The following is a 16,834-nucleotide window of genomic DNA, read 5'->3' as shown; positions in this document are numbered from 1 at the left end:
ATAATTCGATGCATCGAAATTGTTCATCTATAAAAGAAGCGCACAAAATTATCATAACAAAATACAGTGCAATGTATAGTAAATAACTAAATTAATTTCATCAACTATAATTATATAATAATTCCAGACATACAGGAGGTGTTATTCTGTATATATTTTAAATATTATATATCAATTATAATATACTATTTAAAAATAAGAAATATAAAACATGCTGATCCGTCATGGTAAAGATTATCGTTGAAATTCATAATCAATATTTCAGAATGGAGTTCTGATAAAATTATGGGTACCATTTTAATTGGAGAATTAAATTTTATTTGGAGAATTAAATTTTAATTGGAACAAATTGGATTTTTACACTTCAAAAATAGAAAATGGGCAAATATGTTTGGATTACGATAATGTGTTAGCGAAAATTCAACTAATAACACGGGCATATTAATAGTTTTAGTTTTTATCAATAGTATAATAGTACAATGTAAACTGAAAATAGTAAGTCCAAGAATTACTGATCATTTTATTGTATATATTTAGAAGGCGCCAGTCGACCACACGCTGGAGTTCACCGATAACAGTGTGGAAGAGTGAGGGGCCTCTTTTGAGCTTGAATTCCCAAGCTCTTGAGAGGAAGTAAACTCTGTGACTACCCAATCGAGATAGCGTTCTTTGGACTACCAATGACGAGCAAAGCATTGCATTTCAACACCAGCCAGCCAAAAGGGCTAAAGTTGAAACTGAGGCATCACCAAGAGTGATGTAACAAGGATAAAGCGCACCGAAATGCAATAACATGCAATACAGGTAGTCAGAAGAACGTTTCCTAGAACACTCGGGAGAAATACTACTAAGACTAACAAATAGCGTAGTACTCCCGCTCATCTGGCCGTCAAAAGCTGGATGCCGCCCATTGGGTTGGACTCGTAAGGTCCTAGTACTGGTAACGGCAGTGGTTCTTGCAATGGATGCTAAAAAGTAGTCACTCTGTATATATTTATCCCGGCGCCACGCGTTTGAGTTCGCCGATTATAGTGTGGGAGAGCGAGGGACCACACATGAGGTTAAAACCTAAACGAAAGTGATCTCTCGGGCTGGCCGTCCGAGGTAGGGCACGAGGCACTACTTATGACGAACGAAGCATAGCAGAGTAACGCAAGCAAGACCAAAGGGCTCGGCCCTGAGACTGAGGCAACATCATCTTTCGAAGATCAGGAGGGTGGTGTTGTGACAAGGATGATACGCAATGCAGGCCAGCCGACGAAAGCACGTTTCTCCGTTCGCTCAGGAGAAATACTAATGAAACTACAATAAAATATATAGTACTACGTCACAAGCTGGGTGCCCGCCCATAGGGTTAGACTCGTAGGACCCTAATACTGGTAACGGCAGTGATGCACGCAAAGGATAACACGTAGTTACACTTTTGTATATATTTATACAGAAAAAATAATAGATAATTGCGGTAAAAAAAATAATGAGATAATTAAAAAAATAGATTTTATCAAATAAAGAATAGAATCACAAAAATGTGACTGGAATGTAGATAATATTGATAATAGTATGATATGGAACAATATTTATAAGATTAATGTGAATTGTAAGATAAAAAGTCAATGTAATTTTAGAGTAGAATATCGATTCAACCCAAAACCATGGTTTAATGATGCTGTTAAAAATGCTTTAAAGAGAAGAGATGAATCATATAAAAGATTTCAAATAATATAAACACAAACGAGTAGAATATTAAGTTTTAAATGAAAAACATAGTAACAGTGTAGAAATATGGTAGTCAAAATATTAAGAATAGCTAAAGAATTATATGAAAAGTCGATAGATTAAATAAAAAATACTACTCAGACAAAATAAATACGGAGATTGACGAAAATATATATAAAAATCATCATATGATAGTAGAACAAATTAATACATACTTTATTGAGAGTAAAGCGGCTTCCACACGTGCAGTTTTTACTTAAGTCTTGCCTCACGGTATATTTTGCAGAAAATATACGGAACAGGTCCCAATCACACGATGCAGGAGTCATCGTGCACACGCAAATCTCAGTCGGGCCTCGATCCTTGACAACGATCCACTTCTTACAATCATGTTGCCTGGTGATGAAATTCATTTGTTTTTCTTTATTGTTTGTTTATGAGAAACAGTTTTAATAATAAACACCGACGTTCAAAGTGGTTCAAAATTTAGTTTTTATGTCACAAACATATTTATTTTTCAATGATTTATTACAATAATATTATTTAAAAAAAAATCGCGTAAAAAGGACGAGAAAGAAGCAGCTAAAGAAGAAGAAAAGAAATAACGAAGAATTAACAACAGCACTAGCTGAATTATATAAATTTAATGTTTTTATATATTGTTTTATGAGTAATTTGACAACTGGACTTAATGCAGCAAAATAAATAAATGATGCGTTCAGTTTCATGTAGTTATTTCGCGACTTTAATGCAACGAGATCCGAAAAAAGGTAAAAAACTAACAAACAAATATAACGACGAGCTGTTATCCTAAGAAATATTACATTTAAAATCATTGAGAGTATTGGTTAAAGTGTATTTAAACCGAAATTTGGTCAATAGGAGGGCGCAAAAACAATTATCGCTTCTCAGAAGTCAAAAATTCACGTCAAAAGCAATAAAATCGTGTCGGCAGACAAAATTCGGTTTAGATATGCTGATAATTATAAAACATTTCCAATAAATATTTGTTGACTGTGTTTATTTTTTTTATATTTGATTTATGTTGTAAATTAATATTTGTCGTAATTCTACATTTTTATATGAGGTGTCTGTATTTATTTATTTATGTAATTAGTTTTTATATTATTTATGATTATTGAATATTTTTATATTTGATGGCTGTGTTTGATTCCTCTGTATATTTGGTTTCTGTTAATATTTGTCATAAACACTTTTTATATATGAAGTATGTATAAATTTAAATTGATTTGTTATTTATATTTGTTTATTATTCGATAGCTGTGTTTAATTTATTTTTATATTTTTTAAGGTAAGGGGTGTGACTTCGCAGCCAGTAAGACGCAAGTGGAAACTAGTGAGAATTTTATTAGATTATATTACATATATTGCGGCTAATATGATGGGCGAGTATCGTTTTCTCCGAGCGGCGGTGGAGATGCTGGCGCAGGGATGTTGTCTGTGGAAGATCCTCAGAGGTTTTATAGATGTCGTGGCAGCAACTTTATTTCGGAGTTTGATCCCTCTCTACTACGGTGCTTGTACGGTGGGGTACCTCACAGGATGTGAGCGCCTGTGACGGTATGTTGTCCGCGGCTGCTGGAGTCTGCCTGTGACTGTCCTTATGTAGTCAGGGCTGCAAAGATTACTCACCTATCATAATCGTGCAACAATCATCTATACAATTTCTGCTCTCGCTTCTTAGAACGACGAAATAAGTATAATAATACGGGAACGGAAAAAAATTTTAAAGCAAAAATTATTTTTAAAATGTACTGGTGAAAGACCGATGAGAAAAGTGATATTTGAATATTTTTTAAGCAGTGTAAATTCAACTGTTTGTAAGATTTTTTTTAGATACTTTCAACATTTCTGCTGGACGATTATCTCGGGCTCTGAACAGGTAGAATTGCGGGACAGTGCATGGATCATCTCGGAAAACCGGTGAGGATAAAATTACTGTTATAAAAAACCATTTCAAGCTTCCCAGCAAATGAAAGCCACTATACCAGATCTCATCACACTCCAAGTCGGAAATATTTTAATTCTGATTTAGATAATAAAAAATGTATGGCCTCTATGTAAATAAATGTAGGGAAAATAGTGGATTTACAGAAAAGTATTTAATACTGAGTTTAACTTAAGCTTTCATTCTAAGATACGTGCCAAAAATGTGATTGTGTTGGCAATTTGAATATGTTCGGTTAATTTTGAACCTTAAAATTAAATCAAGTCATTTCAACCTTATATTTTTATGTTTCCTTATAAGCTACATGCAAAATTTATATGTCAGAATAAATTATAAATCTAGCAGATTATATAAATTTGAAAACATTGTGTTGCGTAATATAAAAATATTTTTAATCAATTCAAACGCAAATCTTTAAATATCTGGAAAGGAAAGAAACATGACTTAGTCCACTTTCATAATTATGGGCTCAATTAACTATATTAGCTAAATAAATGATTAAAAAATTTAAGACCCCCGATGATATAATGCGATAGTGTAATGTTTCGGACGATCCCGATACTTCCGGCGCTGCGAACACATAAACGAAAATCGGTCGCTTCTTTCACCGCCGCCGCGTCGTCGTAACGTCGCCCTACAGGCGAGAGATAGAGAGAATGGTCGATAACGATAAAGGGGAAAACCCCGCGAGCGTTTTATTACGCGCTAATTGAACCTGCCCTTTAATAATGCGACGTCCGGAGGGATTTTTAGCGTTAAAGGTCAAATTTTGATTATGTCGGATTCGTCACCACTGCGATTCGCAGTCGAGAGTATAAATAGGATCGCTGATTAATTTCCGATTCGACATAATACAGTATACGTCCTAGATTATCGGCGTTATCGTCTTGGTTTTTCATTTTGAAAAGTGCCAAAGCCGGTCCCGCCTACCCTAGCCTAGATAGCGACGCACTCGAGATAAAACGCCGCCCCTGCGCTCTTCCGAATCGACATATAAAAACAATTGACTAGTTAGAAATATTAAAAATCCTCAGTCTCGGCGGCTCGCCTCGCACCGGAGTTATTTCTACGTAGGAACGAAAGAATTCCGTTATAGTTTGAAAGAAAATTGCACACATTTACGCCGCGTAAACTCTAAAAGCGGTATAGCCGTCGTCTAAATATACACCGCGCGTCGGAAACAAAAACCAATACGCCGCCACGCTCTCGGTTCATATTTTATTTCGTATAAAATCGGTCAAATCGTCGGTCACCTTTCTTTTTTACAGGGACGTTACTGGGAGGGAGGAGGATTGTTAGGTGGAGACATTTGTTTTTCCAGGGCCCGGGTTCGCTCCTGGCGGCCCTGTCTTAGTCACCGGTATATTATTTATACTATATATTGTACATATGTACATGTATATATTTACTAGTGAAAATATAATTTATCTGGCAGGTCCTAGTAATATTATATGCTTTCAACATTTCCATACATAGCAACATATACATTTACATGCAATGTATGAATGTTATAGTGATTCAGTGAAGTTATATTTTCACTAGTGTCCAAAGTCCAAATACATTTTCACAAGTAGATAAATATTTTAACCAAAGAAAATATAATTTAACTTATAGGTGCTAGTGAAATTATACAAAATTTGTAGTGAAATTATATATGTAAAATTGCTTAAGCATTGCAAAATAACTCCTTTGTACACAGCTGATGACAAGAGGATCACTAACTTATTTAATTTTGAATCAATGATAAAAAATATAACTTTTACCACATTTACGATATGGATTTAGAAACAAATCCAATACAAAGTATGCAGCTTTTGGTTTAAATTATGAAATTCAGCAATGGTTAAACGATAAAAATAAAACTTCAGAATTATTTATAGACTTAAAAAAAGCTTTTGACGTAGAAGACCATAACATATTAATACAGAAATTAAAACATATTGAAATAGTAGGACCAAAGCTATATTTATTAAAAAACTGTTTAAATAATATACAACAACTAGTTGTAATAAATGGTACACAAAGCGAATGTGAGGTGGTGAAGTGTGGAATTCCACAGGGTTCTATTTTGGGACCTTTATTATTTAATCTATACATACATGATTTAACCCTATGTAAACTTGCGGAAAGAATTCAAATATATGGTGATGATACAGTGCTAATATATAACTCTAAAACATGCTAATATATAACACTAATACATGCAGAGTGATTTGATCCATATTAATGAATGGATGAGATTAAACAAATTAACTATTAATAAAAATATCAAATTTAATGATAATCATGATATCACAATTACTTAGGTCTAAAATACTTAGGTCTACTTTAGATAAAACATTAAATTGTTATAATCATGTTGATTATATATTAAAATTAATTTTATCAATGTCAAAAAAATTATATAGGTTTCAAAACATATTATCGTATAAAACTATTGTAGATTAAACATTTATAAATGTAAATTTAAATTAAAAACAATTAAAGTTATTAAAACTATTGCTATAAAAAAATGTTAAATTTGCCTTTTGATGCTTACACGAAAGACATAAAAACTAAAATTTTGCCTGTAACTATTTTATCAAAGTATGAACTAATAATGGTAGCCAATAAAATAATACAGAGAAAATCGATATTAGATATTAAATTTAATTAAAAAATAACTTACATAATTATGAAATTAGTTATGCCGATGCTTTACACATACCTCACACATTTTCTGTGAAGTTTGGCACAAATTCTTTAAAATATTTAAAACCTCAAATTATTTACCAAAATTGACTAAGACCAGTAAGGCGCAGGTGGAAACTAATGAGAATTTTATTAGATTATATTACATATTACGACAGACTATGATGGGCGAGATGTTTTCTCCGAACAGTGGTGGAGAAGTTGGCGCAAGGATGTTGTCCGTGGAAGATCCTCAGAGGTCTTGTAGGTGGCGTGGCAGCGACATTATAGCGGAGGTTGATCCCTCTCTGCTACTGTAGAGTCCCTCTCAGAATGGGAGAGTCCATGACAGTATGTTGTCCACGGGCGGTGGGCGTCTGCTAGTCTCTTCGAGTGTCTTCCGGAGTCTTCTCTCTCCTCATTGAAGTCCAGGCTTCAGCATCCAGGGCTGCAAAGGTTGCTGAACAATCGCAATCGTGCAGCGATCATCCAGCCAATCGCTGCACTCGCTTCTTAGGACAACGAAATAAGTATACGCCTTTAGAAAGTGACATTTGCTTGATTGATATCTCCGAGATGAATTGCGTAATGGGAATGTTGTGGCCTTACGGTGCTATTTGTCTTCCGGTGATATATTGTTTTTCGTAACAAAGAAATATTCATTCAATGCATTGGAGAATCCTTGCGTGTTATTTATGGGGGAACCCTTTAAATCTATTCGTAACGAGCGCATTTGTGTAATAGCGCTATTGTATAGTTTATCCTTATTGATTAATGATTTTGGTCATATTAATTACGCGAGTTTCAGGAATAAGGAACCTCACAAAAGTGAGCATCTGTGTGTGTGGTTCGCCACATTATATTTTAGTAGTGAAGTCCAAATACATTTTTACTAGTAGATACAAATTTCTATTAGTGAAAATATAATTTAACTGATGGGCGCTACTGAAATTATATTACGCTGTAAAATGTCCACGAAACTCAATATGACAGTTGCGAAATGTTCATTTAACGGTTCAACCCCAAACCTAACATAATAAAAGTTCTAAAACTATCATTAGTTCAAGCCCAAAATACAAACTAAGCCAACTCATCTCTCAGGAAAATAAGCTGAAGAAGTACAGACAGACGTCGTATCTCGCATATTGTTCCATAGTTTGTCTGCATATCGATATTACACATGTTTTAAAAATATGAACCTCATTTAATGAACCTAAGTAAAATGGAAATATTAAAAAAACGAGTATTGACTGGCCAACTTTTGCTCCCCCCTGAAAACATCTGAAATGACGTTCCTGGTTTTTTAACAGACGTTCGCAAACGCGCGACATCGGTTTTTAGTAAACTCGAAACCAAGTTTTTCTCTAAGAAGAGTTTAGTCGCATTTCAAAGGCGAGGAAATTTATTTAGGACACAATAGCGTCGCGTTCCTTTCATGAATATTTACGGAGGGTCACTGTCGAACGAGACCTGCGACTGATTATTAGGATAGATCGGGGGTCGGCAAACTCTCGAGACCGAATATGAATATCATAGTCATAAATATATTCAAGTCGTACGATTTTTACGACCTCGCGGGTCCGCGCTCTTTGAACTCTAATCGTGTCTTAAGATATTGTTTAAATATTTTTTGCAATTTCGCTCTTTACTGCAATTTAATTCAAACAAAAATATGCACATTATATAATTTTTCTCATTAATAAACCTCAAACTTGGAAGCGGGGTGAAGCGAGTGAAGTTATGGGCCGGTCCTGGCGGGGGCGACAACGTGCGAGGTACGCGGGCGTTCAACAAAATATCAATTTCCAATATACGACAGCAATGCGAAATAAATAATAAAATACTACTTAGGAAACAAACAATTTAATCTGATTCAGTGATTGATTATAATTAATATTGTTATTGTTATATAAGGACGGAATAGCGTAGTCTCTAACGTCTCAGACTAGTAATTCTGATGTTGCCAGTTCGAGCCCCGGCAGCGGCACTCTAATTTTTATTTAAAAAAAAAATCTATCTCTAATGAAATTTGAAAAAATGTTGGAATGAAACAATTCGTATACTTGAGCAAGACATGTAGTCGTTTTTCTCTCAATATACCCGAGTGACTAGTGCCGCTCCAAAATCCATGATCCCTTATGCGGCTTTATTTTGTTTCAAAATGCGAGACAGTGAGATGCTTCTTCATAATAAAAAAAGGCTTTTACGCCTTCGAAAAACTTTTGTGAATAGAATGTTTGTCAGTGGTATCAACTATGACAGAAATTCGCAGAAATCGTTCGTTGTACGAAACAAAATGTCGGAAAAGCCCACCCTTTAACGTTTTTTTCTCAAAAACACGTGTGAGTATTTGTTTTTATAAGAAGCCAATATTTTATTTCAATCGTTCAATAATTTGCTCGCGGTTAATTCATTTCAAAGGTGATCCAAATTTTTGAGAATAATCCTCCGCAAAGGAGGACGTCCAAAACGTAGATCAGAAGCCCGTCTACGTTTTAACAAATTTACAGAATAATATTTTTCTTCCGACGGTAGGATTGTAATAAAATACTGTCCCGATTGTATACCATATAAATAATAATTTCAGCTGCTATGTTTTTTACGCGATTCGGTTACAATATTATTTTAATGAAATATTATGTAAAAAACAATGCAATCCCACAAAATAAAAAAAAGTTGAATATATATGTATGTAGGTGTAACCTAATTACACTATTAACATTTTTTGTCTTTTTATTTTCTAGCAAACATGTTAAATCGGAAAAAGACTCTCGGGAGTCCAGTCTTATCTCCGTTCGTAAAGGATGCATTTATTTTATCTTTCGTCCGTTATGGGTTAAAAAAACTTCCGAGGTTCATTCGTCGCTATTTATATTTTACAAATAAACGATGAGCAATTTTTTAATTTCTCCTTAATAAAAATTGTTCAACGAAGACGCTTCGAAACGTGATATTTTTATCCCAAGTCGTCGAATTTCGAAAGGAAATATGTCACAAAAAATGTATTTTACTTATTTTTTACTCTTTGAAATTATTATATTCGACACTAGCGGTAATAAAATAGTATTTTTGAGCCTCACTTGGGAAATTCTCGAGATAGATCTCTCGACGCGTAGCCGCGATCGGCTGGAAGCTTTGTTAACAAATATCGACGTTTATATTTAATACTATTTTCGGTGCAGGCCGTTTCTCTCGACGCGCTCCAACCGAGCGTTCACACTGACCGTATCGCTTGGGACGCGAATTCCAGACTTTTTCCGAGAAGTGATTTTTTGAGCTCTCGTTTAAAAGGGTCGCTCGCGTACGACGGCGCAATGCGAAGTAAATAAACGCAATCCCTAATTACGGGCCACGATTTTAATCGTAAGTTAAATTGGTATATTTTAGAATATTTTTTACAAAACTGACGTTTTCCGTTAGCTTATTCCGGCCTAGTCAACGATAGATGCGCGTTTCCTGCATAACACCGCCGTCCCTTCGCAGGAGTAAAGCGCTCGCATTTATTCGTCAGTATCGTGACTCCCGTCGACGGTAAATAAAAATAAACCTAAAAAACGAGTCGTAGCAAATGCTATCTTCAAAAATAAGCGCAGATAACCGCTTATACGTCTAAAAATACAATACACGTATTCGGGTATTTTAACCCCTTGGCTTACAAAATTCTTTTCACACATTCTTGATATAATAAGATAGTTATAAAAAAAATGTTTTACAAGTTTACAAATTTGCGGCATATATTCGTTGAAAATTATCGCCTTTAATGATTTACCAAAATCGCAAAAAAACACTTTCTCGATGGATTTGTTCAACGTTAATTATTATTATTTTTGATTTATATTTTGTTTATTTTCTCATTTGTTTGTCAAGTAATTTATAACGACTATTTTTAGAGCATTTGTAATCTTCTTTGTAAACGTATTACATTTAATAACTATGATGTATTGTGACCGCAGAGCGAGTCATTCGTAACTAACGCGGAATTATGCAAAATAATCAATAAAACAGAATAAAAATACATTTTCGAGCACATAACGTCGACGACGATCGTCGTTAGCATTTATTCGGCGTTATCGCGGATGTCGACGGTTCGGTGATTATTGCGCAAACGAAAATTGCGCGCAGCGAAAATTTCAAACAGCCAAATACACATTCATATATTTTAGAATACGTAAATGTATATAAAAAATATTGTCTATATATGTAATATCTGATTTTAATTTAAAAATATCATGTTTAAAAAATATTTAGTTAAACTAAAATAATTTGCAATTAAAAGTTAAATATATTTGATGATTAAACAATCATCTACAAATGTTTAATTTTCATGTGGTCGATCGCCAAAAATAGTTGTTCGTATGCTGTCGATACGATCCGTATAATCTTGATGTGTCGACATAATATTAACATTTATATAAATATATATATAAATGAATATGTATTTTATAATATTATAAAATAGTATATTTACAAGGTAGTGTTTAACTTCAAAACAAGTGAACATTTTTGAAACAAATTAAAAAAATATATTTAACTTAAAGTAGCGAGTTAATTTATACACATTTGTTATTATACACATAGGAGTGAGTTAATTTGAAGCATTTTTCCATAATTAATTATTTAATATTATTTTATGGCATTTATAGTAAATTATAGGAAAAAAATCAGTGACTTATTTTACTACTTTTTTGTATATGTATGTTTTAATAATTTTTTAATATGTTTTTTATTATTAAATTTGACATATTTTTTTATATAAACAGTGAAAGATTTACCACCGTACATGTACGGCGATACTCTTCAAAGTGTTAATAAGTGTTGTCTTTCACCAAAAGTTTATAATGAAAATAATTGAAAGTCGAAATTCCAAATCTTTTGATTGCAAGTAAGTTTAATTTACCTTTTGTGAAATACAACACTTATTAAATTAATTCTAAATTTGTTTCAAAATTAAACAACACATCTACCTTGTATATATACTTTTATGGAATTCGTTTTTTAAGGTCCGTGATTATTAACATTATTTAAATCTTGGGATGCATCGCGATGAGAATTTACCGTTCGATATTTAGGCAATTACTTCCGAAGTATAGAACAGCAAGTTCTCATCGCGATTTAAATATATACATATATTTATTAACATTTCATAAATGATGTCACATGTTTTTCGTGAATTTTTACCCCCTCCACCCCTATGTCACAAAATGTCATCGAGCCAGACTCGTACTCGTACTGTCACAATTCCGTTGCCATAAGCCTGTGACATCATTTATGGAAGCCGCCTAGCCAATTTTTTTGACAAATACGTATGCGAATTAGATTGTATTAATTAATCGCTTCGATACTTAACTTCACGGTGAAGCTAATCCGAGACGATCGTTTTGTTAGTAAAATATGAGATCGCGAACGCGCGTAATAACGTCGTATAATCAGAGCTAACGATTTTTTTCTTCATCTGGAACATCTGTTTTAACTCGCGTTCGCATATAGGGGGGATTCTTCTCTCGTATTCTTCGGATTCGACGCATGAAGATCTTCGTGCATTTTCTCGATACTCTTCGACGTTATACAAAAACATGACATATTTATTAATAATCGATCTATCTTTCGGCTTTCGGGATCGACAGATGTCGGACGGAGGGCGCGGGCAGGAAGCGCTCTAGATTCGGAGAGCGAATGTTTACAATGTCGCCTCTATTTATAGTCGGCGCGTGCAGTCCGCGGAGCGATCGATACCTGGTTCGTCGCTCGCGAAGAACAAAGAGAGCGCGCGACCGCCGTTTTCGTCGACACTTACACACCTGAAAGTTTGCTCACCTAGCCAGAGTTCACAGGTAAGAGCGCAACGTTCAGGCACACGAGTGTCGATCGACCGCGATCAGCTGAGGCGCACTTGTTGGACGCCCGAGATCGATCGCCGCCTTCCCTCTCCGCGCGCTCCTCTCCTCGCGCCCGCGCCCGGACCGGAAGCGCCGCGGAGCGAAACGGAGCAGCGGCGGAAGAGCGGCGCCACTGCTCCCGTCGCGCGTCCGGCCGGCTCGGGCGGCCGACCGCGAGTGAGCTATGGCGTAGGCGAGCGGCCGGCGGCAGGCGGCAGGCGGCAAGCGGCGAGCCGCAGTTCGGGAAGCGCGAAGGGCGCGCGCTGACATTCGACGGCCGAGGGGTGAAATGACAAGTCGGCTTTCGTTCGCGCTCTTTATTTCACACCACTATATTATTATATATACATATATGTATGTACAGACGATCGTATCGGACGGGAGAGAATCGGGGAGGCGCCGCTCGATCAGATGTTGCTTCCGGCGAGGCCGTCGACGATCACCCTGGTGGACACCCGGCCGCCGATCCGCTCCGACTGCGCAACAACACTTAGCCTATAGTACGGGTACTCGATCACAGAAACATCACATGCAAAAACGCGACAAATTGCAACTAAAAAGGCGGCCTCAGACGTCGCCGCTCTGAAAACACAAGCGAACGTAAAACGAATCGAAGCGACTCATGCTCTGTTACTCTGTGGCATAGTTACTCTGGGGCTCCTGGATTCCTCGATGCACAGGTCCGAGTCGGAGTCGCCCCCTCCGCGCCCCGCGGTCCCCTCCTGAAACGACCGTACTGTTTCACTGTCATTTATAAACAACTAGTTAATTACTAGTACACTAAGGATTATCACTATAGCTGCAGTGACATAATTATTAATATATTATAGATACTTACTTGCAACTATTCATTACCCCGTTGTAACGCATAGGGCTTACGTCTATCAGGTTATTCAGAATTATTTATTTTAAAAATATCTCACTGCCACCCAACAAGTTGGCCCTAAAACTCCTTAATAATGACCATCTAATATTTACTCTGGATGCACTCTGACTCTGTGTAAATCTCGAAAAACTAAAACAAATTCGAGGGTGGGAAGCCGAACCGTGCCAAGATCTCGGTCTTCGTATTCAAATTAGAGGAAAAGTCGTTACTGCGATATTTAAAAATATATTCGATACGAAGAAATCCTTTTAGTCGAGCAGTATGTAATATTATATATCACCAGAATCAAAATTAACATTGTCAAAGAGAAAATCGGATACGACTGCAATCGGCCGTAGGGGCGAATGTAATAATGGACGATATTTTTGCAGAAAGAAATTACAGCACTCTTTTAAATTAATATAATACATACGTACGAATGAATCGAATAGCTTGTAGCTCAAGTAAACAAACTACATACATATATAGAAAAGATAGCTCCTATCGCAGGTCGTAATCGAACGAAAAAAAGTGGCAAAGGAAGCGATAATCCTTTGTAAAATCTAGAGAATCGGAAGATGTTTTTTGTTAAATTAAAAGACAACTTTGAGCATAAAATTTAAGTCACGCGTGATCTATTGTGGTTATAATCGCTTAAATAGACGTCTCGTCGAAGTCGACACTCACCGACTGGGTCATCTGTTGGGTGGTAGTCAGCAGTCGGGCGAGAGGGGCGCAGCAAACCGGGAGAGTGTCCAGCAGAGTCGGACGTGCGTGAGTCAGCAGAGGCTTCAGATAGCGCGAGTCCAGCCCGCCCCAGAGGCGCGCCAGCGCGGCCTTCTCTCCTCCGCTCGACGCTCGTCTGCCGCTCGGTTCCTGCGACGGGAGAAACGAGTCAACGAGAGGCGCCGCGATGCACGAGCGCGCGTACGGCGCGGCGTCAGTCTCGTAGATGGTAAAGCGTGATGAGTGCGTTGCGGACCGGACGAACGAAAGAAAGCCGAAATGAGAAGCGGTCGAAAAGCGAACTAAAACGTTAACCACGTACGGTCATCTGCGGCAACGAGACCGAATCGGTCGAGCCGTTCCAATTTACTCCGATAGTCGACATGCAAAATGGCTATAAAAATAACAGAAAAACAAATCTAAGATGAAATCGAAAGAGATAATTTTACAAAAGACGAGGGGGCGGGGAGAGGAGAGTCCGAGCGCGCAGCGCGGCTCGCGAGACCGGCGCGGCGACGGACCGACGGATCGAACCGGATACCTACCGCGGAGGCGTCCTCGGTCGAATCGTAGACCTTGCGGGAGGGCAGCGTGTCCGAAGGCAAGAATGGCACGTTATCGCATAGAAATCGTATCGAAACTTACGGCACGGTTGAGCGTACTCACGCTTCTGACTCCTCGGTACGGCAGCGTCTCGGTCTCATCGTCGATCCCCACCCTGAAAACGAAAGCGGAGGTCAGTCCGAGCGCACGGACGGTAGGCGGGACGGAGCTCTCACGGTATCTCGAGCCAGTTGAGGACGTGCAGAGTGGCGCCGCCCTGCAGGATCACGGTCACGATCACTATCAGGGAGGTGGTGGTCAGCATCGCCTGTCTAACCTCGGACGCCGTGTTCCTGATGGCGAGCGCGAACGACATGGCGCCTCTCAGACCTGCGGTCGAACGACGGGCGTCAGCGTACGGGGCTCGATTCGAAACCAGATTCGAAACCAGACTCACCCGCAAAGTACAGCATGTGCTGGAAGTTAGCCGGAATCTTAGGCTTGCGACCGAGGTTCAGCAGAAACGACAGCGGATAGATGTTGAGGGCGCGTCCCAGTCCCGCGCAGATCTATCGAAAAGTCAAGGAATCGGACGATATCGGAACGAGCGTCGAGAGCGTTTCGAAAAAGGATACGAATCCGGAGAAGATGAACCAAGCGTCGAAGTGGTGCTTGGGAAAGGTGAACATGGAGACGCCGATGTAGGTGAATATGAAGTTCTCGGCTAGGAAGTTGAGCAGTTCGAATATCTGCTTGGTGCGCATCTTGGAGTCCTCCGACAGGTTGTTGTAGGTGTAGTGCGCCTGGCAGATGCCGCAGAACAGGACGGCGACCACTCCTGCGATGGCGCGATTAGTCTCGGGGTCTCGAGGCCTAGCGGCGAGTACTGCGCGACTCACCCGTCAGCTCGGCGACCTCGGCTATCAGGAACGTGCTGTAGGACATGAGCACGAACAGCGCCGACTCGAGCAGGGGGAAGTCTCTGACGTGGGTGAACTTGGTCAAGTGAAACGGTCGTCAAGGAAAACGGCGTTAAAACGGCAGCGAAAAATCAGAGAGCGAAAAGGATATCAGCGCCGTGAAGCAGCCCATCAGCGCCCCGATGAGCAGCGAGAGGGAGAATATTCCGAAAAAGTCCCCTAGAGCTCTGAAGAAGGCGACGGTTTCGAAGCCGCCAGACTCGGCGTAGCGCTCCCCGTAGTTCTGGATGGCCCTGAAAGACACGGTGAGAAAGAGAGAGAGAGAGAGAGGGGGGGAGGGGTCGACCTACCCGCTCAGCACTAGCGCCACGGCGTCGTTGAGCACGCTCTCGCCGAATACGAGCGCGTACAGGTTGACGTCCACGCGCAGGTCCGAGAAGATGGCGAGGACGGTGAGCGGGTCCGTCGGGCTCATGAGCGCGCCGAAGTACAGGGTGTCCAGGAAGGTGAAGCCTCCGGCCAGGTGCGGCGGCGTCAGCTGGACGCAGCCGTACATGATGAGGCCGATGAAGAACGACGACAGCGTGGTGCCGACGATGGCGTAGGCGAGGATGGCTCCCAGGTTGCGGAAGAAGTACTTCTGCGGGCGGAAGGGGCCGGGTGAGAAGCGAAAGGCTACGGGGTTACGGGGTTACGGGCAGACGTCGGGACACTCACCCGCTTGAGGCTGTAGCCGGCGTGGAAGATGATGGGCGGCAGGATGATGTTGAAGAAGATCTCCGGGTCGAAGGTGGCTTTGAGGTCGATCTCGTTGTCGCCGAGCGACGCTATCTCGCCGGAGAAGGCGTACGAGTAGGTCTTGTTGCCGACGGGGAACTTGAGCCACAGCGCGTCGGGGGGCACGGTGAGGTTCGCGAGGGGGTCGATCTGCGCGACCGCGTGCGACACCTCGGACGTGCTGCCGGCGTAGCGGATGCAGGCGCCCACGATCAGCCCGTACACCACCGCCAGTCCCGTCTCGTGCAGCCAGCTGACGCGCCGCCGCTTGAACACCCAGATGGTGAGCACCGTCAGCGCCAGCAGGCACGTGTAGATCAGCAAGTTGAGGCTGTCGATGCGGTGCAGCAGCGTGGCCTTAGCGTCCAGGGCGATGTCGGCGCCCGAGGCGGCGCACGAGGCCCAGAGGGGCGCGAGCCTCAGAGCTCGGCCCCACATCTCGATCTGTCAGGTGGCTGTCACGGGCGGCCGTCGGTGTTGCCACTCGGCAAAACGCCCTTTCGTCAAAAACCAACAAAAATACCAACATTCTAATAAAAAATAAAAATAAATTATTTACTCCACTCCACGATAATAAAAGTTGGCCTTTAACCCTTAGACCGCCGACCGGTAAATTGTTAATTACTCGCTGTACGCCATGCGTTTTAAGCGATATAATTTTTTGGCTACTTACTCTGTTTAACACATCATTACAGCCAAAATACTCAATTTTTATATTTTAAAATTATATATGTATGATTAACATGATTTAAACATTCTAATTATATCAATA

At 39.6% G+C, this 16,834-nt stretch overlaps 2 protein-coding genes across 12 annotated transcripts in view; both read right to left on the bottom strand.

The window, feature by feature from the left end:
* LOC148235519 (NACHT and WD repeat domain-containing protein 2) overlaps positions 1-12,279 on the bottom strand; it is a 42,961-nt gene extending 30,682 nt beyond the window's left edge. The window contains exon 1 of the mRNA XM_088185150.1: positions 12,170-12,279. The gene's annotated coding sequence lies outside the window, so the exon portion shown is untranslated. The remainder of the gene's footprint in view (positions 1-12,169) is intronic.
* Positions 12,280-12,533: 254 nt separating this feature from the next.
* Positions 12,534-16,556, bottom strand: Nhe3 (Na[+]/H[+] hydrogen exchanger 3). 11 transcript variants are annotated; one of them, XM_088185153.1, is made up of 13 exons: positions 16,003-16,556; positions 15,636-15,925; positions 15,437-15,578; positions 15,265-15,370; positions 15,001-15,203; positions 14,823-14,934; positions 14,602-14,755; positions 14,489-14,540; positions 14,368-14,397; positions 14,145-14,216; positions 13,784-13,972; positions 12,882-12,953; positions 12,534-12,813 (listed from the first exon to the last, which is right to left on the bottom strand). In XM_088185153.1, exons 1-13 carry the CDS (start codon positions 16,498-16,500, stop codon positions 12,799-12,801), a joined length of 1,935 nt encoding a protein of 644 aa, XP_088041279.1. In that variant the 5' UTR covers positions 16,501-16,556; the 3' UTR covers positions 12,534-12,798. The 11 variants fall into 11 exon arrangements, with proteins under 11 accessions (XP_088041279.1, XP_088041277.1, XP_088041281.1 ...); XM_088185151.1 differs by having other exon boundaries at positions 12,534-12,707; XM_088185155.1 differs by lacking the exon at positions 14,368-14,397 and having other exon boundaries at positions 14,468-14,540.
* Between the last annotated feature and the right edge of the window lie 278 nt (positions 16,557-16,834).

The sequence above is a fragment of the Plectrocnemia conspersa genome, unplaced genomic scaffold, assembly GCF_051122295.1.
Source record: "Plectrocnemia conspersa isolate PC_06_02 unplaced genomic scaffold, ASM5112229v1 ptg000004l, whole genome shotgun sequence".
NCBI classification, from domain to species: Eukaryota; Metazoa; Arthropoda; class Insecta; order Trichoptera; family Polycentropodidae; genus Plectrocnemia; species Plectrocnemia conspersa.
Note: the sequence above shows the minus strand (reverse complement) of the source record. Positions and strands in the feature narration are given on the sequence as shown.

Bases quoted from the DNA above. Each gene is read 5' to 3' on its own strand.
- Nhe3 (XM_088185151.1), bottom strand. From the start codon at position 16,500: ATGTGGGGCCGAGCTCTGAGGCTCGCGCCCCTCTGGGCCTCGTGCGCC. The intron at 15,579-15,635 runs GTAGGTCGACCC...CGTGTCTTTCAG, and splicing joins GTGGCGCTAGTGCTGAGCGG to GGCCATCCAGAACTACGGGG. The intron at 14,935-15,000 runs GTATCCTTTTTC...ACTTTTCGATAG, and splicing joins GGTTCATCTTCTCCGGATTC to ATCTGCGCGGGACTGGGACG.